Source organism: Lygodium microphyllum, chromosome 27 (assembly GCF_053477565.2).
Source record: "Lygodium microphyllum isolate KBCC chromosome 27, Lygodium_microphyllum_v1.1.10, whole genome shotgun sequence".
Taxonomy (NCBI): domain Eukaryota; kingdom Viridiplantae; phylum Streptophyta; class Polypodiopsida; order Schizaeales; family Lygodiaceae; genus Lygodium; species Lygodium microphyllum.
The window spans coordinates 52,077,810-52,103,590 of NC_141161.1; the positions used below are offsets into that span (position 1 = coordinate 52,077,810).

The following is a 25,781-nucleotide window of genomic DNA, read 5'->3' on the forward strand; positions in this document are numbered from 1 at the left end:
CGTTCTGCATGCGGAAGCGCTCAAGGACTTTACGAATGTACTTCCTCTATGACAAGTAGAGGAGTCCCTGATGCCTGTTGTGTCTAATACGTATACCAAGTATGTGAGCGGCCTGTCCCAGATCTTTCATCTCAAAGCTCTTCTTGAGCCGAGCCTTAAGAGTATCTAGCTCATCATGAGCTTTCCCTACTATCAGCATATCATCCACATAGAGTACCAAAATCAATAAAGAACCATCACGGGCTTTCTTCGTGTAAAGACACGGATCCATAGCACTCCGGCTATAGCTCTGTGACTGCATAAATGCATTAAACTTATGATACCACTCCCTAGGTGCCTGTTTCAAGCCATAAAGACTTTTATTCAATTTGCACACTAGGTGCTGCCTGCCAGGTTCTGCAAAGCCCTTAGGCTGCTTCATATAAATCTCATCATGCAAGTCCCCATGTAAGAAAGTCGTCTTGACATCCATCTGGTATAAATCCAAGTCAAGCTGAGCAACCAAAGCCAAGACTAAGCACAGGGTGGTCATCTTAACCACAGGAGAAAAGACCTCGTCAAAGTCCACACCATGCTCCTGCTTAAAACCCTTTGCTACCAATCTAGCCTTGTATGCCGGCTTGGGGTGTCCAAGGGTACTTTTTAGCTTGTACACCCACTTGCATGGCAAAGCCTTTTTGCCCGTAGGCAAGGAAACCAAATCCCAAGTGTCATTCTTATGTAGGGAGTCTATCTCAGACTGCATAGCCCTCTCCCAGGAGTGACTGTCACCCTTGCGTATAGCCTCATCATAGGTGAAAGGCTCTCCTACATCTGTAACTAAGACATAATGCATCGAGGGCTGAAACCTATCAGGTGGACGTCTGTCTCTAGTAGATCATCTCACGGCAGGCTTTGCTGCCTGCCCAACTGCCTGTCCAACACCCTGACTATGAGCATCTGCTGCAGCTGTAGGCTGTCCAACTGGCTGTGCGGGAGATCTCGACTTCTCCTGAAATATGACCCTGTGGATCTCAACAACTCTCTTAGGCTGCCTATGCATTTTGTCTTCATGGAAGACTACATCATGACTGCGGATGACTTCCGCGCCTACGGATACCAGAGACGGTAACCCATCTCGCCTATATTTCCATAACCAAGGAAAATGCATTTGATACTCTTGGGATCCAGCTTACTTCTCTTGTCCCTGGGCACATGGCAAAATGCCTCACATCCAAAGACACGGAGATGCACATAAGAGGGAGGTTTTCCAGTCCATACCTCCTCTGCAACCTGGAAATCCAAACCACTAGAGGGTGATCTGTTTATGACATGCACAACTGTACTAACTGCCTCAGCCCAAAAGCTCTGTGGTAGGCCTGCATGGCTAAGCATACTGCGTACACGCTCCTGGATGGTTCTATTCATCCGCTCACGCAAACCATTCTGGGGGGGGGGGGGAGGGGTGTAGGGGGCGGTCAACTGATGCTTAATACCCCTCTCATCACATAATTGCTTAAAAGCACGTGAGACATACTCACCCCCATTATCTATTCTTAGGCATTTTAGCCTATACCCAGACTGGTTCTCAACCAATGCAAGCCATCTCTGAAACACAGCCAAGACATCGGATTTCAGCTTAATGGGATAAGCCCAAACTTTTCGTGAAAAATCATCTATGAACGTAACAAAATACTTCGCACCACCCATAGACTGACAAGGCATGGGCCCACAGACATCCGAATGTACCAATGCCAAGGGCTCACTCATGCGTGGCCTACCAGACTTCTTATGCGTAGACCTAGTCTGCCTGCCATAAAGACAATGCTCACATGAATCAAAACATGCATAATCAAGGGGCGATAAGTACTGCAAACCAGAAAGCATTTTCATTTCCTTCAAAGACATATGGCCCAAACGGGCATGCCAAAGAGATAAATGTGGGGTAGAACCCACATACAAAACATGATCAATGGAAGAAGCTGATACAATCAAGGGGTAGAGATTGCCAGTCTTGGCACCTCTCGCAATCACAAGCCTGCCACGAGTGATCTTCCATGCAGAGTCTCCAAAACATACATGATATCCTTCGCCATCAAGCTGTCCCAGCTGACATGAGACTGCGTGTCAAAGCAGGTACATGATGTACATCTTGCATAACAAAATTGCTGCTAGAAGGAAACTGCAGCCTAACATCACCAATGCCCACAATATCAAGAGAGCTGTTATCACCCAAGCGCACAGAACCCGAAACAGTACAATATGAATGAAACCACTCTCGGCAAGGTGTCACATGAAAGGACGCACCTGAGTCCAAGAGCCAACACTGTGCATACATAGAGTGTATCTTTGTCATCTGCGAAGCACTAGAAGAGGCTGCTAGGATATAATCATCATCATCAACATTCTCAAGCTGCATAACATTGATCTCTTCAATTTTAACACTGGACTTTGCAGGTACTATGCTGTAATCAGAAGACTTATCCTGCACTTTGTCTTTCCTCTTATCTTTGCGCCTTTCATTGCGCAATTCATGGCATTGTGGCCTAATATGGCTCTTTTTTCCACAATGGTGATAAGTAACATCTGCATTTCTGCCACGGGATTTGCTACGTGACTTCCCACGAGACTTGGACCGAGATTTCTGAGAATCCCGTCCATGGCCACTAACACTGCCATGCTTTCCATATCCATCATTCCTGCCTCTAACTGTCATAGCATGAGACACACGAGAGGCATCCAAATTCTTACGGTTAACCTCTTCTTGCAGAAGAGCACTCTCAACATCAGATAATTTCAAGGTAGCAGTAGAGGCACATAATGCAGTGCGGAATACATCCCATGACTCATTAAGAGTATCAAGCAAGAAAAGAGGAGTGGCATCCTCTGCAAAAGTGATGTCCTGCGAAGTCAAGTTCTTGAGTATAGCATGGAACTGGCTCAAGTGAGCAGACATATTCACATTCTCCTTCATGCGTAGATCCATAAGCTGCTTCAGCCAATACATCTAACTCGCTGGACTTTTCTTGTCATAGAGATTTTTGATCTTTTCCCATAACTGCCATGCACTCTGTTCTTCCTCAAAGATATTATAGTGAACCTGTTCTGTGAGAGACAATACAATAGTGGACTTGCATAACTCATCAAGCTCAAGTCATTCCTCATCTGGCATAGTTGCAGGCGGATGCCCGCTTAACCTCAAAGGTTTGATCTGCGATTTCTGCACCAACATCTGCTAAAATGTGGCTCTTCCAATAAGAGTAATTCGTACCATCAAGTTTAATGATGTTGAAAATAGCATGATCAGTGGATGAACTCGCCGTAATGCAGGTTGGAAGACTGTAGACAGTTCAAAACTGCTTGCTGTTTACTGCAGAAAATGACCAAAAAATCACCAAAATCGAGGAAAAATAGTGAAGAAAGTGGAAGCAAAGCTGCTGCCCACCAAGTACTAGTGAAAGTACATCATTTCAGAGTGTTTTAGCATGAAAAATCCATGTCAGTCCATACATATATGCTTGCTGTAATAAATTTCAGATTTTAGTAAAAGAGAGCTAACAGTGCCAAAATCGGATCCCAAGGCAATCAGATACTGCCAAGACCAAAGTCGGCATCATGTGGGCATAGCATAAGCATATGACGGCCGATAAGCATAAATCCAATACCCAAGTATGTCATACAAACATCTGCAAGTGAGTAGGCACACCCCCCAAGCAACGGGGCAAAGTGTTCCTGCCACTACTAAAACTTGACACAAGTAGGTGTCAGTTCACAAAGATACGGATCCAAAACTGAGACTTAGCTCATAAGCATACAGTGAACCAAGACATATGATGTATCATCCCAAAAGGTAAGAAGTCCCAAAGTCTGAAGTGTCTGTAATTGCTCAATAGCATGTAACGACTCAATGCATAAAAGTACCACCTGCTCAATGTCTGATAAGCATTCAAGAATACTCCCACTGGCACAAAAGCCGTATGTACGAGCTCAAGAGCTCAAGCCAAGGCAAGACACAGTGCCAATGACATAAGTCCAAGACAATATATCAATAGTACATTCCGAATATGTAGGCGGTAGAGTATTCGTATGTAGCATCCATAAGCATGTAAGACATCAAGTATATCCCAAGATACAACTTTGGCAAGCCAATAAATAGCTCAAGTAAGCTTCAAGAATCCAAGGTCAAGCCAAGACCGAGCTCCAGTAGCAATAGGCTCCAAACAATGTAACTAGCATATAGTAATGGCATAGGTTAGACATAAGCAACATATATGCCATAAGTACATCCAAGACGGAGTATCCAAATGCTTTGCAAAGCGAGCTCAAGCTCAACCAACGATCCTGAATCAAAACCAAGCTCTATGTCGAGCCCCAAGTGTCAATACATCACCATATATGCCCGAAACATAGCCCGAAAAGCATAGGCATAAGTATACATGAGTAAAATGACTTCAGTCCAACTGTGTACAGTAGTGATTTACCATTCAAAACTAAGAATTTCAGCACCAAAATCAGCTCCAAATGGTTGCCAAACAATAGGCATCATTCCCCTAACATCCGGGCATCAAATGGGACCAACCGGGCATCAAATGACAATGCCAAACAAGCTGTAGCATCAAATGCCAGTGTAATACTGTCATAAACTGCCTGTGGACTGTTATGACAGTCAAAAAACAGTGTTAAATCAGTCCAAATGCTATGCCAACACATCAACCATCAAAACCAAGCATCAAAGCATGTTCATATGCCCGAAATGGAGCCTTTTCAAGTGCCAATGGAGGGGGAGAGCTGCTGTTGTGACTGTCAATGCTGAAGATATATATGGGAGGGCTGCGTGATTCCGCCAACTGTAAATGCTGGTCCTGGGGTTGCAAAAAATGGTGGCCAAGCTTCGGAGGGATCCGGTTAAAGCCAAGGAAGGCCTCAAACAAGCTCCAACAAGTCTTGTTCAAAGGCAAGTGAGATATGAAGCAAGGGAGCTTCAATGGTGGCTGCCCCAATCTTGTTTTTGCCTGTGAGACCTGAGAACTGAAGTAAACCCTGAAAAAAATGATCAAATACCTCTGATGTAATGCCGTGAAGGTGTCTAACAATGTCGGGAAGGTGCTCGGGAAGCCGGGGAGTGACGGGAGCTCGAAAGAGTCAGATATGGCTGCCGGGAAGGAGACCCAATGCAAGTAGGGAGTCGATGGGATGCTGAGAATGCCATGAACCAAGCTCAAGAGTCGGAAAGCAAAGCTCTGATACCAGTTGAAAGGGAGCGACGGATCGAAGGTTGGACTCGAGAGCTATGGTGGGAGAGCAAGAGTAAGAAAGGGAGAGACTAGAAATGGGAACTCCAACAGTCACAATGTGTGACTGGGCCTTCCTTTATTTAAACTGTCACTAAAAGAATAAAGAATAAAGTGACGGTGATGGGCACCCGCTAGTTGCAGTGTGTAGTGGCGGTGACTGTCAGTGTAGTAATACACGGGCGGCTAGGCAGAGGCGCCTTTACCCCCAACATGAAGCAGAAAGACATTGTCCATCAGTACACTATTTCCTATATTCCAGAGCAGAATGGGGTTGGAGAGAGGAAGAATCGGTCACTCATGGAGATGATCAGATGTATATTGAAAGTAAAGAGTTTGCCACATAGTATTTGGATGGAAGCAGTTATGTGTGCTTGCCATGTTTTGAATAGGTGCCCTACCAAGGATTAAAGAATGTCATACCTTTTGAGGCTCGGAACGGCCGGAAACCTTCTGTTGGACATTTTTGTACTTTTGGGTGTCTTGTGTATGCTCACATTTCCAAGGTACTTAGAAAGAAGTTGGACAACAAGGCTGTTAAATGCATTTTTGTGGGGTATAGCAATGAGAGCAAAGAATATAGATTGTATGATCCTGTCTCTATAGGGATGTGGTTTTTGATGAAAAATCAGAATTATCCCTTGCTGGTTTTGATACATATCAGGCTGCCAATGATGTATCGAAGGGCTGTTGCCCATTTCTTTTGGTGATACAGTTGGAGCTTTAACAAGTGAGCTTAATGTTCAGCCAGTTGCTCCATTGAGTAATGCAGAAAATCAGCCTATGGCTGATCTGAATATTTAGCAAGATGCTGAATTTGAAGTTCAGCAGGAGTTGTACACAGTCAGGAATCTAGGTAGATGCCTAGATGGTACTTGCAAACTATGAAAGATAGTCATTTGGATGCTCCTATTGCTGGTCGTACTAGAAGATAAGCTCGTCTGGATGATGGTGCATATACAATGGAGTTTGTTATGGCAGCATATAAACTTGATGATGAGGAGTGTAAATGTTTTGAGGATATACAACATAGTGTGCATTGGATGGCAACAATGCAAGTTGAGTTTGATTCTTTTATAAAGAATCAAGCATGGGATTCAGTGACCTTGCCTGTTGGGAAGAAAGCCATTGGTACAAAGTGGGTCTATAAGCTGAAAAGGAATGCAGATGGATCCATTGACAAGTATAAGGCCAGGCTAGTGGCCAAAGGCTACGCACAAAAGAAAGGCATTGACTATGGGGAGACATTTGCCTCTACATCCTGCATGAGTACCATTTGGTCTATGGTTGCTATGGCTGCCCATTATGGTTGGACTGTGGCTGCCCATTATGGTTGGACTGTGCGCCAACTTGATATTAAGACTACATTTTTACATAGGGAACTTCAAGAAGAAGTCTATGTACATCAGCCCATTGGTTTTGCAGTTGTGGGATCGGAATACTTGGTATGTCTTTATGTTGAGGATCTTCTACTCACAGGGACACATGCTGATCAAATTTCAGTATTCAAACAAAGTTTGCATCAAATTTTTTTTTATGTTTCACCTAGGGCCTTTGCACTATTATTTGGGCATTTAGTTCATTCATGATGCTAGAGGCATTGTATTATCACAGTCTAGATACATTGGTAGACTTCCTGAGAGGTTTGGCTTAAAGGATTGCAAGCCAATTTGTACACCAATGGACATTGGACTCAAGCTGTCCTTGCATGGTGATAGTGATTTGTTTGATATCCATATGTATACTCCAGCAGTCGGATGTGTCATTTACTTATGCAACATAAGGCCAGACATTTAGTTTGCAGTTTTAGCCCTGAGTAGATATATGCACCAGGCATGCATGTCACATTGGCAAGCTATGAAGTGTGTTTTTCGTTACTTGCAGGATACGAGGACTCTTGGATGGCTTTATACCAAGGGGAGACCATTGCAATTATATGCTTACAGTGAATCAGATTGGGCTCGTGATTTTGATTCACGTCTCTCTACTAGTGGTAATTGTTTCTTTCTTGGCTCATCTTGCATCTCTTGGCTTAGCAAGAAACAATCCACGGTTGCCACATCGTCATGTGAAGGTGAATACAAGGTAGCTTTCACTACCACAGTTGAATGCACATAGTTTACACGCTTGTTGGCAGATCTTGATGTATCTGTCATGGAGCCTACTCCTTTGTTTATTGACAGTTAGAGTGCCATTGTAGTGGCATGGAACCTAGTGTTTCATGCACACGCGAAACACATAGAGATTCACTATCACTTTGTCAGAGAGAGGCTACATGCAGGAGATATCAGCCTTGTCTACTGTCCTACCACTAGTAATGTGGCATACATCTTTACCAAAGCTCTTCCTCGTAACAAATTTGAAGCATTCTGCAATGCTTTAAATTTGATCTCTTTTGGTGGATGATCCTTGTATATTGATCACCATTTACTCCAGGGGGGTTTGTTGAGTTTGACTCATGCCTACACTCGTAGAGGAGTGTTGGTGATCCTCGGTAGAACATTGGGGCACTTTTTACTCTCCTTACGAAAGGTTTTTCCCCGTAGATTTATTCTCTTTTATTTTATGTGCCCATGTTACATAGTTTAGGCACTTATCGTGTTTTATACCTTTCAGGTGTGAACACACTTCAGCAACCCTAAGGTTTAAGGGTTGTACTACTTTGTACTTGCACATTACACTCTTTGATTATTGCATTGGGAGTCATGTCTTCACTCTCACACACTCTCTTCACTATCAACTGTAGTCTCAGCCGAGCTTCGATCTCTATGCATCCTCTCACATCTCACAGAATGGAGGAATGATACAGTGAGAGATTAGACATGGATAGGGATCTTACTAGAGAAGAGATCCTTCTTGCAGTGGTAGCCACTAGTGGAGAGTGTGTTTACTTTTTCAGTAGAGATGGATGGCAGACTTAGGTGAGAGGATCCAGATCAGTTAGAGTCCACAAGATGCTCTCGACAAAGGATTAGAGTTGTGGCTCATTGTGATAGGGCTTGGTACTTTGACCCAAACCCTCAAACTTGTATGGAAGATGGATGGAGACATTGGGCATATAGGAGGAGGCCACTAGAGAGGCTTCAGCTATTATAGCACCTCATTGCTGTGATGAAAAGCAAATTACAAGATTCAAGACTTAGAATAAGTTGGCAAGGTGGGAGGCATCAACTTGGTAGAAGAAATTGAGGATGGTGAGGAAGAGCTATTTTTAAAGCAAATCCATATGTGGTCCCTCTTTTGAGATTGATGTGGAAATCATCACGGAAGGGTATAAAGAGCACTCTAGAGGATTGGTTGGAAATGTACTTCTTGAATAGCAAACTATTCGATGGGAAAACTAGTCAGAACAACATCCTAAAGGTTCTTGTGCAAGTCGGGAGCGGTTTTATTTTCAATATAGGTCAGGAAGTGAGAAATATAAAGTGGTTGAGGATCATGGATTTAGTCATCTTGCATCTGAGCAGCAAGGGAAACCTAAAAATTACCAAACTAATGGGGTCTAGTTTATGGACAACTCTAATGTGTGCTTTCTCTAGGAACAAAGTCTATGGGAAGTGGTTTGAGTCTTGTAAGCCAGTCTACTTCTAACTGCCTTTGACCCAGTTCACTGCTCAGGCTGTTAGCAACTGCATTATGGAGCTGTAGAATGGGTCTGCTTCCTTGGTAGTTTGCAACTGAATCAATGTATTGGGTTGCATAGAGATCTGGATCCTGCACCAGTTGAACTCTCTCCCATAAGGACTTGATTTTCTTGGTCGCATATTTGGTGTACCCATAAAGACTCCGCCTAGCTGACATTCCAGTGTGTCATTCCTAAAATAAATTGGTCAGAACATAATGTCCTGGATCAGTTTAAGCTAAGCAACTGAATCCTCAAGTCTTGTAATAATGTCTAGTTCCAATCATATCGAGCAGCAGGGAACTGTTTTATAGTGAAAATTGTTCTTAAGGGAACCTTGTGTAAGTATGATTGTTGGTGAATTAGCCTTATATTGGTGAAGTCAAATTGCTTATGCAGTGGCGTATGAAAAACCAATTAATGAGGTTACAAATTGTACATATGTTGTGCGATCTGTTATGATATTTAAATCTCAAGTAAAGTGATAGGTTTATAAAATAAACATGTTCAAGCGTATTGCCTTCTCATGTTTTTTGTTTGCTGCTTCTATTTGTGCAGCTGAGAGTCGATTTTGCCTCTAAGTATGATAGAGTTCCTCATCCTGTTCCAGAGCTTGAACAAGCCATTGGAAAAGTTAGTGTGTTCTCAGATTGTGTCAGAAGGTATATGTTTTCCAACCTTTTTGTTGTTATTGGCAGTAATGGACTCATTCAATAATTCTTCACAGATATGGGAGGACCGTTTGGCAGCAAACCCATCTTTATTCAATGCTACCAAGTTTCGAGTATGAGACATTTAATTTCAAACTATTTGCAAAATTGTATTTGGACACATGAGTGCAAGCAGAATAAAGCTTATGGCTTTGGTTGAGCAGTTAACTGTTCTAGTGGTTCAGGATTACAGCCTTAATCTGAAGACTGATGGCTTTGTGCAGTATGGAGGATATGAAACCCTTGATATGGGCAGCAACGAAAGTGACACAGTCAACATCTGTCTTTGCCTTGGCCTCACTGACTACAAGTTAGTATATGTACTTGAAGACTTTTATGTGTGTGTGTCACCCTCAAACAGATTTCAAGCTGGGGCTTGGATAAATGGAAGGTCAAATGTGGTCACAATAGAAGCTGTCTACATGGCTGCTGCATGTTCAATTGAGAATATTACAATCTTGTCATGCATAGATACAGTTTTTCCTACCACAGATCATGGGGACTAAGCTGTATGTCTATAGCAATTGAGTTCTAGTAGAAAACTGAGAGACACAAGAAAGGTGTTAGACTTTTGGCTGTGAGAAAGGCTGCCCGTTCAAAATCTCATGTTGGACTGGATGTTCTTAACTTTCATTATCATGTTTTGGCTTACAAATTGGCTTGTTGCAGAAATTTACTAAGGGATAGCAACCTTGGACCAAAATGTTAGCGGCTTGTACACAAATCCTGCATGAATATGTTTGGAAAGGGGACCATTTATGTTGAGGATTGGATCTTGTGACATTTAAAGGTTCCATACTTTTGTGTCCTTTTGCTATAAAATTGGTCATTAACTGTGAAGAAGCTCTTTCTCACGAGTCACATCAAATGGATGGATAGCACTGATGTTGAAGGACTAGAGAGTTTGTATTGGATCAACACAGTTTTTGATCTTCCTCTCGCTGTTGTTGCAGAACCAAGAAAGGCTATTCCTTAAAGCTCAAACAATATATGTCCTAGATCATCATTATAGGCCTCTTTGGAACTTGATTGGGAGTATAATTGAACCATTTTAGCTGGTTTTTGTGTTTAAAGGTGGAGATAGATTGTAGGATTGGATCATTTCATACAATGCAAGTTGCAATAAAGTATGTTCTTTATGTAATGAGAACCAAAAGAATGTATGTAGAAGAGTTTCAAAAATTTGGATCAATGAAATATTCTTTATGGAGTGATGAAAGATGAAAGAAATTCTAAACAGAATATAATTATTCTATTGTACCTTTATTGTAGCATCTTCTCCAGCATGAGGAGGCTGACATGTCTCACCAAGCATCTTCACTAGCCTCTTTTGTTCTTTCCAAGAAAAGAAAAATCTGTTGATAGCACCTTGGGAGAAATCCCGGAGGTAAAATACAAAGGACAAAAAAGGCATTGTGAGGGACTAAGTACATCAAAATGCAACAGTCGAGTGAACCATCGATCTGGTGGGCTGTAATGCTAGACATATGTGGTGCTAATTGGAGAAAGTGTTCTTGGTCTTCTCTCTCCTTCCACATCTTGCACATGCTACAAGAGCCATGCCATATATTTGAGTTAGGTGCTAGTTGCCACACTCCTATGGGCTACAAGCCATGGGAAGGGAGACATCTTCCTGGGTTTGAAGCTATCCTCCAATCTCCACCAAAATTCTATAAAAATGGGTGTTGAGATAACTTGTCTGTGCTATGCTGAGTAGCAACTGGCTCTCCTTAGATCCTACTCATTTGAATCCTTGTCCTTAACCTATTGGTGTAGCCAAAGAAGGCTACATTGCAAGGTCTATTGAGAAATGGGTCTCTCCTCTAGTAGGTTCCTCCTCTAGTCGGTCCAATGTCTCCATTTCACCATCATGCATGTTATTGGGTCTGGGTCAATGTACCATCTTCCATCATAGTGTGCCACTACTCTAATCCTTTGTTGGGAGCATCTTGTGAACTCTATCTACTCCAAGTGTTCTCTCATAAGTCAGTTGTCCTCCATTTCAAAAGTGAAAATCCTCTCTCTGCTGGCTGGCTAATCACATTTGCAACAATTTTATTAGCAGTTCCAAGCAATGTGATTGGTCTTAATTGTGTGGTTTTGAATTTGTATCTGCTATCCTTGGGAATGAGGTGGATCAATCCCTTGGATAGCCTGTTTGGCATGTCTCCTGATACCATGATCTCCTGGAGAGCTATGATAAGGCATGTGTTGAGAATGCCCCAATAACTCAAGAAGAAAGCCTTGTCCAATCCATATACCCTAGGCACTTGCTTGAAGGCAAGTTTACAAGTGCCTTTGCAAGCTCCTCCTCCGCGAAAGTAGCTATCAAATGTGTGCTCATGCTCTTAGTGACCATCCTCTTGGTACTCTCCCAAACCATCTCTTTCTCTCTCTAGTAAGTGAGGGGTCTGTAGCGCATTGTAGCCACCTGTCCAATCTCATGAGGGCCCTCCACTATGGATCCATTAGCTCTCTCAGTCTCTGCACTCCTAGTCTAGAGTGTTTGAGAAGTCTCTATTAAATTTGTCACCAGTCTGAGTTCACTAGGAACACGCACAATATTTGTATTCTGGCCTACCTTATCTCATTGCATCTATCTTTGCTCTAGCAACATGTGTTACAACCCTAAGTAATTTTGCAAGTCATTTGACTGTGTACTATCTCCTAAACATAATGTGTCAGGGTATAACCCAAACTTGTAATAGAAGAGGGTAACAAGATAAAAGGTGTACATGATGTAACAATGAAGTATCGGGAGTCAAGGTTGGACCACGAATGAGATTTTTAGTCCATATGTAAATTGGCGGAAAGAGGATTCCAAGATGCATCTAATTGTGAACATGACCTGGTTCTCAGAATGATGATTTGGCAATATGGCATCGGATGGTTACTGGCAGCATGTGGATCACATTTATCTGATTAAGAATAATTTTTTATTTGATTTTTGAATTTTAATTTTAATCCTTTAAAAATTGATAATTTAAATACTGAGCTCATGTAAATCTATGTGTAGCTTTTACTGTTATGTTCTTAGTTTTATATGAAAGAAAAGCTAGAATTATTTTGAGCAAGTCTAGTCTCTAAAGACGGGATAGTTGTGGCTGTACTTTGTGCAAAGCTAGGAGCAAATTGTGGGAGTTCTGCAAGAAGACATGTCTGTCCAAATAAGGTCAAGGCTGTCCTGGCTGAAGGGAAGCTGTGTGGATGCTGATGAGGCTGTCCTGGAAGCAGTCGAGGCTAAGTTGACAGTATATGATGTGTTGACAGCAGTTGTGGTTGTTTCCTGATTATGATGGAAGTTTGTGGCTATCTTGGCTGTGGGCGGGGCTTTCTTGGCCATTGTGAAGGCTGCTTTATCAGTCTGAGAGAAGATTGGCTGCATGTGAACTGCTGTAAGTCATGAGGCATCAGATTTGGGCTGCACACTGCTGGCTGGATTGACACAGTGCTGTCCTGGCACATTCGAGATCATGTTTTGGGGCTGTTGTGCAAAGATCGATGGTTGCCCATGTTGGTAGTGACACAATCACACTGCTGGTTGTGCTGATATAGAGTGCTGTCCAGGCACTTCTAGAATCGTGTTCTGTGTTATGGTGCAAAGATCGATGGTTTCCCTGCTGGTAGTGGCACACATACTGCTAGATTTGAAGGATTCCAAGTTCTATCTTTTGTGTCAAATGTCCATGGGATAAAGTTAAAAGAAAAGTCATAAGGGCGCATGGTTTTTAGGCCAATCTATCTTGGTGTGTGGGTGAAATTTTTGTAATTGCACAGGAGCTATACTTTTTTGTGTTCAATGTTTCTATTGAAGTGCTGAATTTGTTCTATAGTTGGAAGTTCTACTGCCCTGCTAGTAGACATGTCTTTATGTGCCTTTCTCTGTGTGTCTCTCCTAGCTGTGAGTCGTAGCTAGAGTCTAGCAAGGTTGTTTGGAGCTCTGGCATCGTCTATGTCTATTAGTCCTTGGCATGCATCAGTAAGAGACACTATTCCTTGTGCTAGATGTGGGGAACATGAGGAGACTCAGAGGCATTGCTTATGGGATTGCTCACGGGTTCAGGAGGTCTAGAGGAGAGCCCTTAGGATGGTGTTTCATGGTAGTACAGATTCTGTGATTGCTACGTGGGGGACAGTTGCATGGGTCATTGACAAAGGCCCAACTTGTGGGTATGAGGATGCACGGGGGCGTCAAGCTTATCTCATCTCGGGGCAGCTTGTGAGCAGAACTTTCATGCCAGATTTCTCACAGACAGTATGGATTCAGGAGCATTGTCACATATGGGAGCTCAGAGCTAGCATTATTGCTTGGTACAGATGGACAGCAAGATGTAGCGAGGCTATTGATATTTTGGACATATCTACTGCAGAGACTCTCTCTAGGATTTGGGTAGAGACTGTGCATACTCTTCATGGGAGATGGGAGAGAATATAGGGCAGTTCGGAGACTATGAGGAACAGGAGAGATGCTTTTCTCGAGACATGGGATTTTGGCACTTTTTTCCTCTTCTAGACCCACATAGTTTGGCATTGTAGACCTCCGGAGTGGCTATTCACTCAAGCTTTGTAATAGGCATCCCCTTGTTATATAATTCTTGTTATAGAAGTCCCTTATAGGGATGCTTTGTACTTGGTTTTTTGCCTTGGGACACTTTGTTTTGAGGTGTGTTAATATAAATTTTTCTTTTCTCTGAAAAACAAACAAAAACAGCAGCATACTGATATTTTATAGTATCCAATTTAGTGTGATATACCATATTGATAGCTGAAATTTGAGGCATACAAGACAGTGAATCAGCCACTACATTATTTTTCCCATCTAGGTGTACAATCTAAAATTGAAATATAGATAAGAGGTTCACCTATCTTATGTGCTTCTCAAATAACTTAGTGACTGCATTTGGGATGCCAACTTCCACACTACGTAAAAAATTGCCCTAGGTTGTACGCTGCTGGGTTGGGTTGTTCTAGCCAAAGAGATTGTTTTGTTTTGACATCTGGCCTGCTGTTCTGCTGTCTTTAGCTCTCTGTATCAGATTTCTACTCTAGCATTGGTGGTTTGCTGCACTCAAGGTTGGTTCTGGGAGGATGACACTCTTTGACACTCCTTTGGTCCACTCCCATGAGAGATGGTGATTGCTGGATAGTCTCTGCTCCTTGAGCTCCCTTTATCAGTATTACATCATTCATTCATTACTACCTTCTTCTTTTATTTTTTGCATTCTTGTTTGAGTCCATGTCCGGTTACTTGTGTTTGTATCCTCTCAGTATTTTCTTTGCAAACCCTAGTGTACTATGCTCATCATCATGCCATTCTCTCCTTGTCATTATGGTTATGGTTATCATTCCTATTTGAAGAAGGAACTGATTTCTTGGAGACTCTCATCCAAATCTCTGTTGCTCAGCAATGTGACCATTATCTAGACCCCCAAATATGTGTGATGGGCTCTCTGGGATCATCATCATAGTACAGGTTGTCTAGAAAGGGGTCTCTTGAGGAGAATTAATTGAACCCTTGAATGATTTGAGAGAGTAGTGCCAGAAATGATGCCAGCTATGCTATTTTTGCCACAAGCATACTCATCCGTAGTAAACCTATTAATTTGAAGAAAGATCATGGCTCCTCATGCCCTATCTCTCTTGGAGAATTGAAGTGAGCCTGTGGATTTACCAAACATTGTTGTGAACCAAGGCTCCTATCCTCTAATATGTAAGATGAACTCCTCCCAAGCAACTTGCTCTCCTTCTCTAATTATCTCTATGCATTCTCCCCTCTTGTTCTCCTTGGCCTCCACCAAATTGAGATCCCTACTTACTATCCAATGATCAACCTGGGATAATGATTGATTGAGGGTAGCCAAATTGTATCCTATATCGCTAATTATTTGGGATGTAAATGACCAGCAATCTAATAAGGTCATGGAGTGTACTCGCTTTGGTGCGAGGGCGACTCAATAGGCGGATGTGTAGGTGGATGATGAGGGAGTCACAAGGGTTTAGTGGCATCAGAGGGGGAGGAGACAAGGCGGACATTGCAGTCACATTGCGAGCAAAGGGCACGGGGCTGGGAGTTAGGTCCTCGCCAAAGGGCCCCTCCCCGCAGGAGAGTAGGGCTTCCCCTACCCTCTCCCCCCCGCCCCTTCCTCCCTTCCACATGGTCCCTCACTGACCTTAACCCCCCTAGCCATAGCCTTTCCCCATAGGAGGCGACCACTCCCATAGCCCTATTAGCTCACCTCATCCATAGCCTACCTTCCCCCTACACATTGCCACCAGTTTTGCAGCTATGCTAGTTCCTCACACTTTCCCCTACCAAGCACAGCTTATGACACAGGAGTTCTTCTGCTATGCCCTATGGTCATACATGAGAGTAGAGGGATAGACAGAGTTTTCGCTTCCCTAGAGGTGGGGATCTTTGTGGTCTGTAAATTGAGGGGCAGCAACATCAATTGGCGGTTGCAGGGCTGAAGTCCCATGCCTAGGCATCATCTTTTGAGCCCCCCCACCTAGTGGATCTTACTGATGGATATGATTGAGTGGCCAGTTGCCTAGACTGCACTATTCTATCAGATGACAAAGTCCCGTCGCTCAACATGGCCTATGGATACCCTGGTTGTGCAACAAGAGCGTCTATTACCCCCCTTATATGTCAGAGGTATACCATGGGGGAATGGTGTTCACCCTCTAGGCCTCTAACAAAACAAATGTGCAAGCCCCACAGTTTCTTTTCCTCTATAGCTCGTCCATGCTGAACAAGAGCCTATTTGGAAACTACTAGCCTTTCCACAAGTCTACATCTTGCATCTTGGAACTTGAACCTCCATTATGGTGGGGCACATGATTCTAGGAAATTGATTGTTCGTCAAGAGCTACAGCTAGACCATGTTGGGGATGGACTGATATTTTACTTCTTCACACGAGCATGAGCTTTCCTTAGCCCAGGCTAGGAGGGTAGGGAAGGTACTTCTAGGGAGATCACACACCTATTGGGAGCACTCCATTGGTGCCCATGATAGGAAGGGGGGTGTCTGCACCTCTATTGGTCTGAGTTTGTTGGCCTACATGGGAGACCATGGGATGATTGGGGCACAAAGGGTGCTATGGGTTAGACTTGATGTGGGGGACTCACGTCTAGGGGACCTCAACATCTATGCTTGCGCATGCACCAGTTTTTGGATGGGGGTTGCTGCAGGGCTCCCGAGATCAACTCTTGGATTGTGGAGATGATTGCAACAACCTAGAGATCCTAGAGGTTCAGCAAGGCCATGATAGAGAGTTCCAAGGCATAGCAGAGGAGTAGGAGGCATGGGAGGTCCTCCTTACAATGGTATCCAAGAGATGCTTGGAGGGACCCTGCCTTCCATAGGCGAGATGGTTCATTGGAGTTCTCTTGGGGTTACAAGCAGTTGGGTGGTACCCTTTTGGAGTGGTTGGACAAGTTTTATGTTGGAGAGTGAGGGTGCTCTAGAGGAGGACAGATAGTTGGTAGAGCACCCCAGTCCACCCTGAGGCTGAATCTATCCTTCAACAATTACACCATAGCCCTCAGTTTGAATTGGAAGGACATACCTACAATCTCACCCCCCCAATGCGTGTAGCAACAGCTACACCTCCCGATGGATGGTGCATTAGAGGCCCCCCTCTCTACTCCCCATTTGTGACATGGAAGCCATCTTTAGGCTCGCCACAAAGAACGAGTATCATCTTAGTGGCATATTAGGCAACCACAAGCCCAAACATAAGGTACTCAAGTTCTTTTTAGAAGCTCTGTATTTGCAAGTTAAGACCTTTAGCATCTCTTGCAGGGTGGCCTCCATGTTCTTTTTGCCCGACACTTCAGCTATAGCTTTGGGCAAGAGTTTTTCTCGAGCACTTGCATGTGGAGTGCAAGAGTGTGGGCATCTACCCTGTTGAGCTCAGAGGCACGAGAATCGAGACACGCAGTGCTTACTAGCAGTAACAAAGAGAGTAAGAGAGGGAGTGCAGAGTTGAGAGAGTGTGAGCACGACTTGTGGGTACAATTGAGTGTGTAGCTCTTTAGGTTTTTAGATAGATATATATATAAAAGTACAAATGTGCTAAGGGTGTATTCACACCCGAGCACATGTAAAAGGCACGATGGCCCTTTATTCCCAACAACCTCCCACCTAAAGGCAATGTGCCTTAAGAGGAGAAAAGAATTAACTAAGTCTAGGTACATACAAAGTTGAAAGACATATATCTATCCAACTCCCATCATCTGTCAGCAATGAGCAAACCGCTTTGCTAGAAGACCCTTCGTGAGAAGGTCTGCAAGATTATCATTTGTATGCACTTTGACAAGTTCAATGCTCTTGCTGTCAAGTACATCTCTAATGAAGTGGTACTTCACCTATATATGCTTTGTCTTTGCATGAAAGACGGGATTCCATGCTAGCATGATAGCACTCTAACTATCACAATGGAGAACAGGTAACTCTGTAATATCAAGCTCTCCCGCTAGACGTGAAAGCTATAAAGCCTCCTTGTATGCCTCAGTGGCAGCCACATACTCTGTCTCTGTAGTAGACAATGCAACACACTTTTGTAGCCTGGAGATCCAAGAGACTGCTCCTCATATGAAGGTAAACATGACCAGCAGTCTGCATCCGTAAAGCCAACAATAGATGCCTTCTGCTTTCCAAAGCAGATGCACAAATCCTTTGTGCCTTTGAGGTATCTCATAATATCTTTCACTGCTTCTCAATGCTTTTTACCAGGGTTAGCCATGTATCTGCTAACCACTCCCACTGCAAAGGCAATGTCAGGACGTGTAGCAACCATAGCATACATCAAACTGCCAACAGCTGAAGCATATGATATCTTGGCCATTTCAGCCTTCTCATCATCAGATGTAGGGCTGTCCTCTGCACTGAGTTTCACATATGGAGGCAATGGAACCCCAATTATTTTCCCCCCCTCCATATTGAAACGCTGCAAAACCTTGGAGATATACTCATGCTAAGATGGATAGAGTAATCCTTTTAACGTATCTCTGAGTATTCGCATGCCAAGAATGTGGTTTGTTTCACCAAGATCCTTCATGTCAAAACTGCCATGAAGACTTTGCTTCAGTGAGTCCAAGGCATGAGTATCCCTGCTAGCAATTAGCATGTCATCAACATATAAAACCAAGATAATGAGGCTGCCTTTTGCTGCCTTCTTGGTGTACAGGCAATGATCCACTTGACTTCTATGAAAACCTTGAGGCTGCATAAATGTATCAAGCTTATGATACCATTCTCTTGGTGCTTGTTTCAGCCCATACAAACTCCTTTTGAGTTTACATACCATCTTCTCTTTCCCTTTTGCCACAAACCCTTCAGGCTGCTACATATATATGTCTTCATGCAGATCACCATGTAAGAATGTAGTCTTTACATCCATCTGTATGAGCTCCATATCTTCAGCTGCAACCAAGCCCAAAATGGTTCTCAATGTAGTCATCTTGACTATAGGAGAGAAGATCTCATCAAAGTCAACTCCATGTTCTTGCTTGTATCCCTTTGCAACCAATCTTGCATTGTACTTTGGCAAGGAACCAGAAGTGACAACATGGCTTTATATCATTTCTTGCTGTCCTGTCTGTCCATTGCTTCCTTGAAGCAAGACGGTTTACCACAGTCTGTCAACATGACATAATCAGCCACATTGTTTACACTAGGAATGAATCTATCAAGTTGTTTAGTAGCCCTAGACGATCTCCTCACCCAATGATCATTGTTTGTTGGCTGTTGAGCATTTTTAGGTTGTTGTCTTGGCATTTCAGCTTGTAAATCAGCATTAACAGCTTGCTGTCCTGGCTGTTCTTGCACGTGTAGTGGCTCATTATCATGGGCAATAGCTGGCTGATCATTTCTAGCATTATTTTCTTCATTTACAGGTCATTTACAGCAGGTATTTGCTGCTGTACAGCGGGGACATTTTGCTGTACAAAATGTATTTTTTCCCGGAATACAACCCTATGGACCTTCTCAGTGTTTTCGGGCTGTTTATGCATGCGATCTTCTCCAAAGATAACATCATTGCTGTGTACTAATTTCCTTTTCTCGGGATCCCATAATCTATATCCCATTTCACCCTCGTCACCATATCCTGGAAATATGCATTTACAGGACTTTGGCTCAAGTTTGCTGCGTTTTTCTTTACGAATGTGCACAAAAGCCTCATAGGCAAACACTTTTAGGTGAGCATATGAAGGTGGCTTGCCCGACCACACTTCTTGGGAAACTCTCCTCCCCAAAGATTTGTTTGGTGACCAATTAATCAAGTGTAATGCTGTCATAACAGCCTCTACCCAAAAACCATGGGTTAGTGCAGGACGAGACAACATCGTACGTACCTTATCCTATATGGTCCGATTCGTACGCTCTGCAACTCCATTTTGGAGTGAATTATGAGGGGCAGTGAGCTCCCTCTTTATCCCTTTGCTGTCACAAAATGCTTGAAAGGCCTTGGACACATATTTCCCACCATTGTCAGAGCGAAGACACTTAAGTGTCTTATCAGTTTGATTCTTAACCAATGTCAAGAATTTTTTAAACTTGTCAAGCACTTCATCCTTGCTACGAATAGGGTAAACCCATACCTTCCGTGTAGCATAGTCGACAAAGGTGACAAAGTATTTCTTTCCCCCTAAAGATAACCCTGGCATTTGACATACATCAGAATGTACTAACTCTAGAGGAGAAGATTTCAGCGAAAGAGACTTCTTATGAGACGCCTGTGCATGTTTACCATAAACACAATGATCACAATGCTCAAAATCAGCATAATGAAGACAAGGCAAGTAACCCAAACAAGAGAGCACTTTCATTCCAGTTTGACTCATGTGTCCCAACCGGCCATGTCACAAAGAAACACTTGGCTGCTCGGTCACGGCAACATGATCGCTCACACTAGATACATGGAGAGGATACAAGGTATCACTTTTACAACCTCTGGCAATTACTCTAGATCCCTTACAGATCTTCCATTTTCCATCACCAAAGCTGGTATGAAATCCATCGTCATCTAGCTGCCCTGTGCTAATCAAGCTCTTTTTGAGCTGAGGTACATGCCGTACATGCTAAAATGTGAAGACAAAACCATGCTGAAACTGCAACTGCACACTGCTAATACCTGCAATGTCACATGCATAGTTGTCCCCAAGATGGACAACACCATGTCGACCCCCTGTATAGTCAGAGAACCACTCACGATTACGCGCACAATGTCTGCAATTTCTGACGCAGATGTCTCAATTTTGCATGAACAACACTCAATCTAGAAAAGCCCTAAGTTTCTGGGCCTAAATTTGCACAAATCTGCATACTGTGCTTGCGTGTGTGAACCCTCGTCAAGAAAGAGGAGTAAAATAGAAAAGTGATTTTCCCTTTTTTGTTTAAAAAAAAAGGAATGTGACGGGGGGGAGGGGGGTCCATTGACCCGCCATGTAGGTCGCTGCTTGGTCGCCTGTGAAGTTGCTCGTTGGTCCCGCTATCTCATCAGTTGCAGTCTCGTGCGGTCGACTGTCCATGCCTACGCCTGGTCGTTGTCCGCCAACTGGTCGTCACACAGTTGTGTCGCATGCTGCTGTACACCTGCTCCCCCGCTTGACTGGTCGTTGACTGTCCACGCCTCTAGTCAAGTTTGCATCACGTTGGTCGTCGCTAGCTCGTTTGACTTACCCGCTGTGCAGTCTGAACTAGTCAACTGCCTCTTCTACACTTGTCGATTGCCTCTCCTGCACATGGCCCTGTGACTCTCCTGCACCTGCCAACTGCTTCGTTCGAGAAGTGTACACTCCTTGCCGCTCTGATACCAGTTTTTTGAGCTCAGAGAGGCTCGAGGATTGAGACATGTAGTGCTTACTAGCAGTAGAGAGAGTGAGAGAGGGAGTGTAGAGTTGAGAGAGAGTGTGAACACGACTTGTGGGTACAATCGAGTGTGTACCTCTTTAGGTTTTAGATAGATACATATATGAAAGTACGAATGTACTAAGAGTGTGTTTACACCCAAACACATATAAAAGGCACGATGGCCCTTTATTCCCAACATACCCTTCAGATATTACAGTTTGTGGCATTTGCATCCATCGCCACTAGCTGTTTTACTATGGTGTTCTATTGTTGCATTCTACTGTGGCATTTTATTGCAACGTTCTATTGCTATGTTTTACTGCAGTGTTTTATTTACTGCTGCATTCTATTGCTACATTTGACTGCTCCATCAGGAGGCTGCCTTCCTCATCACCAAGCGCCATCATCCCAAGCTATGTTTTGGTGTCAGGGCACTTCTCGGCATTGGCTTTGCCTCCGAAAGGCACCCGCTATTCTATCTAGGCTGCATTTTGCAGTTTCTGGTCTTGCTAGGGTTAGATTCTTTCATCGTCCATAGCTGGTGATCTTCTTCCGCGACTCTGATGGGACCAGAGGACTGCGTTTTGCTCCCTTGATAGTTATCCTTCATCTTCAACAATACTTTCTATACCCTACTGCCTAGATGATTGTGTTTCTCTTCCTCTACAGTGCAGATTCCCTTTAGGTACTAGCACGTGATCAAATAGGATAGTGCAGTCATCTTCAGAGCTTCGATTCTGCCGTATCAGCTTGATTTACTTAGCACGATTTAGTGATTCATCATTTGTGATCTTCTTCTTTTGTGTTTTCTCTGAGTTTCTTATTCTCTTAGTGTTTTATTTTGACATGGTATTAGAGCATACCTATTATTTTGACATGGCATCAAAGTATGCGTGTTATTTTGAGAGGAGGCAAGAGAGGGCACTTCCACGGTGTGGAATGGAAGGTGTCTAGTGGGGCGGCTCTATCTTTGCTGGGCTAGAGTGTCAATAGGGTCTCATCTGTGAAAAAAGTCTTTCATTGCTCTCCTTGTGGGTTCCTCTAGGTGAGCTGGGGCCTCTTGTCTCACAATAGTAGTATGCGGTGCCTTTGGAACTCTAGGAGGAAAAGACCTAGGCATCTCTAATTCTTGTACTCCATGACATGACAAAGAGGTCCAAAAGCCATCACGGAAAAGGCAGTGGTACTATCCTCATATATCATAGTATATTGTACATTTGCATATGTAATGTGTCTTTGTCTTAGGCTCTCGGTCACAAAACTGACAAGTTCTATCTTTTGTTGGAGTATTTGTCCATCTACTAGTCTCCATCTATAGTGTCACTAAATTGATTGCTTAATACGTATTCTCTATTTAATAAATTTATGTCAATAAATTAATGACTCACTTTTCTTTAAGTGTTGATGATGATCTAGTATGGCCATGAGACCATTTAAAGACCACTATTCCTAGTGCATCACTTAATGGGGTGATCAGAGTACTGTGATGGGGATATCTAGTACAGGCAGTACAAGTTATGAAAGGGGGAAAGAAGTGTTTGCCAAGTGTAAGAGTGTATACAAGAACCAAGGAGTTACACATAAATGAAGATGGATTGAGTTCTAAGAAGAGGAAGTGCATTAGCATTATGTATATGTATTTATGTGTGCATTTGCAGACGCCTGAGAACGTTTACTTGTGTGTAATGAGCATTGCATTCATTTGGGGTCATCCTCTCCCTTACGAGTCAAGGTTTAAGGTCTTTTTTTTCATTAAGAAAGATTAGAGAGGTAATTCTCTCACTAAGAAAGATGAGAGACGTGATCCTCTGGAAGTGAGGAGAGAAGTGATTTTCTTTTTCTAAGGTCTAAAATGACACAAGCTTTTGTGTGGAATTCAATCTTAAGGTTGAGGCCCAAGGCAATCTAATGAACTCTCCTTATCTATGGCTCAAGTTGGTTTTATGGACCATAAGTTAAGAGTAGAGTTTAAAAAGCTATTTTTCTTAAAATAGACATGGTGAATCAATTTTTAAAATATCTCGTGATAAAAAGACGATCTCTAAAATCAGCCCGTTAGGATTATTGAAAACAACGAGATCTACAACTTTTGTGTTGGACGTTTTTTCATCCCAGCAACGCACAGAGAGATATCTTGAAATTGGTGTTGCAAAGTAGGTCCTGGAACAGCCACATCTTGCATGAAGATCAACCTTTCCAATCTTGGCACTTAAGTCTCTCTCCAAGAAGAGAAGCTCTTGAAAGCCTATAAAAGAGGAGGCTCTCCTTGGGTGTGGGGGAGGTGAACGAAGCATCACTTTGCATGCATCCAAGAGGAGAAGAGAAGGTGCAAGTGTTGCGGAAGCTCTACTGAAATCAAGTTCCAAGAGGAGAAGAGAAGGTGCAAGTGCTGCGGAAGCTCTGTTGAAATCAAGCTCCAAGAGAAGATCCCTATACATATTGTGTAGGAGAGAAGGAGAGACTCAAGAAGGATCAAAAGGTGCCAACTTCCAAGTTGTGCAAGTGTTAGCTGGTTGTATACCGTGCAAGGAACCGTGATCTTGTTTCCAAGATCTACAAGTAAGAACTGGTTTATGTGTAACGGAGGAGCTTGCTCCTTGTCAATAATATAACTCCACAAAGGGGGGAACTGGCCCATCTTCCAGTCCCTAGTGTGTTGTCAATCTCTATCTTTCTCTCTTTCTCTCTCTACATCTTTCTTTTCTTTCATCTGTTCTCTCTCTGTGCCAACATAATATTCACCATATATATTTTAAGTATATAAGAAAGTCGAGCGTGTATCTCGGATCTTATAACACGTAGTTAATGAGAGGAGGTACGAATTTGTCCGATAGCAGCCTTATATGCTCTGGGAGAGATTGGTGTCCATGTATGTTGGCTGAATAGTAATCCATCATCAAAGAGACAAGAAGTGACTCCGGTAGAGCTCCATCCTCGATCCTAGAGGGAGTGGTTGGTGGATCCATGTCCTTGCTGTCTTAGTCCTCAACATATGAGCTCTGATTAGCTAAGAGAAAGTGTAGGGTAGCCAAGGCTACAGTCAAAAGGTGGAAGGTAGTCAATATCCAAACCATGTAGGCTCATCGAGATAGTCATATATGAAAACTAATAGTTCTTTTTGCCCCTTGTTGCTAGTTGTCTAGATGAAGCTAGTACCAATTTGAAGTATCTATGATGTGGGGGGTTTTGTGATTGTTCCAAAAGGTCATTGCCTTGAAGAGTGCCTCCATGACTATAGGTGCTACCTCTAGCTTTGCTTTGAGAATGAGATGTGAGGTGGAGGGCTTACTCCTAATCTTACATGCTATCATCTTGATCAGTGGCCTTTCCATGCTATCCCAACCATCATAATAGTCTCTCTTTGTTTTAGTCTAATTATTGAGTGGATTGAGATGCTTGTGGTACAAGTTGCAACCCCATATCTCTACTCCATACAATAGTGTAGGTGTGACTAGGGTGTCAAACAACTGTAGTTTGGTACGAGGCTCTGAAACCAGCCTTCCTTCTGTGGATGGGTGGTAAGTCCTTGATTACAACTTAATTACAGCAGCAAACAATAAATGCAAATCTGAAAATACAAATTTACCTACCGATCTTGGACAATGCACACCCGATTGGCCCCAAAATTGGTGCTCCTTTTGGTATTTCATTAGCTTTATTGAAGAAAAAGTTGATTTACAATGGGATTCTCCCAATGCCTTTCGGTATTTCAACTCCCTTTGCTGTCCAAAGTGATCCGCAAGTTTTCAATCTATTTTGCCCCTTGATTCGGGCACTTAATTGGCCTTCACCCACTTCATAGACGATGGAAATGCCCCAAATTCAATGGCTGGCTAGTCCTCCACTTGAATTCAGCTGAAATTCACCTTCAACCTTGTTGAATCTAAGTCTTGGAGCTTCCAATTTTTGGCATGCTTCCCAAGGCTGGCTAAACCCTAATTTTTGCTGTAAATTAGGGTTTACAGCAGAGAAATTTGCAATTTCTCAGCCTCCAAGGGTCCAAATGCTGAGATCTTCGGAGCAAGGCTGTGAAATGGCTGGGAGATGAGAGGGAAAGTTGTAGAGAGAGAAAATTCAGAGCTTTGTCACGAAGAATGATTGAAAATCAGCCAAATGCAGCTACTACCCTGCCACAATAGCTTGTAGATGCAAAGAACTGAAGAAAATCAGTCATTTACAGCTGCTGTGCTGTCTCAACAGCCTGTAGATGCTGCTTCCTGCTGTTGATTGGTCTTCTCTTGCCCTTGGCAGCCTCAAAAGGTCCTCCAATGGCTGCAAATCAGACTAGCAGCCTCTCCTTCCTCTCCCTTGCAAGTTGAAT

The 25,781-nt window shown here is 43.1% G+C and overlaps 1 protein-coding gene across 4 annotated transcripts in view; it reads left to right on the forward strand.

The window, feature by feature from the left end:
• The window catches only part of LOC148012323 (nudix hydrolase 9-like), a 111,227-nt gene that overhangs the window by 47,330 nt on the left and 38,116 nt on the right, over positions 1–25,781 (forward strand). For all 4 annotated transcript variants that reach the window (XM_087668826.1, XM_087668823.1, XM_087668825.1 and 1 more), the window contains exons 2-4: positions 9,451–9,525; positions 9,620–9,676; positions 9,827–9,912. In XM_087668826.1, coding sequence (XP_087524952.1) covers positions 9,451–9,525; positions 9,620–9,676; positions 9,827–9,912 — 218 coding nt within the window. The remainder of the gene's footprint in view (positions 1–9,450; positions 9,526–9,619; positions 9,677–9,826; positions 9,913–25,781) is intronic.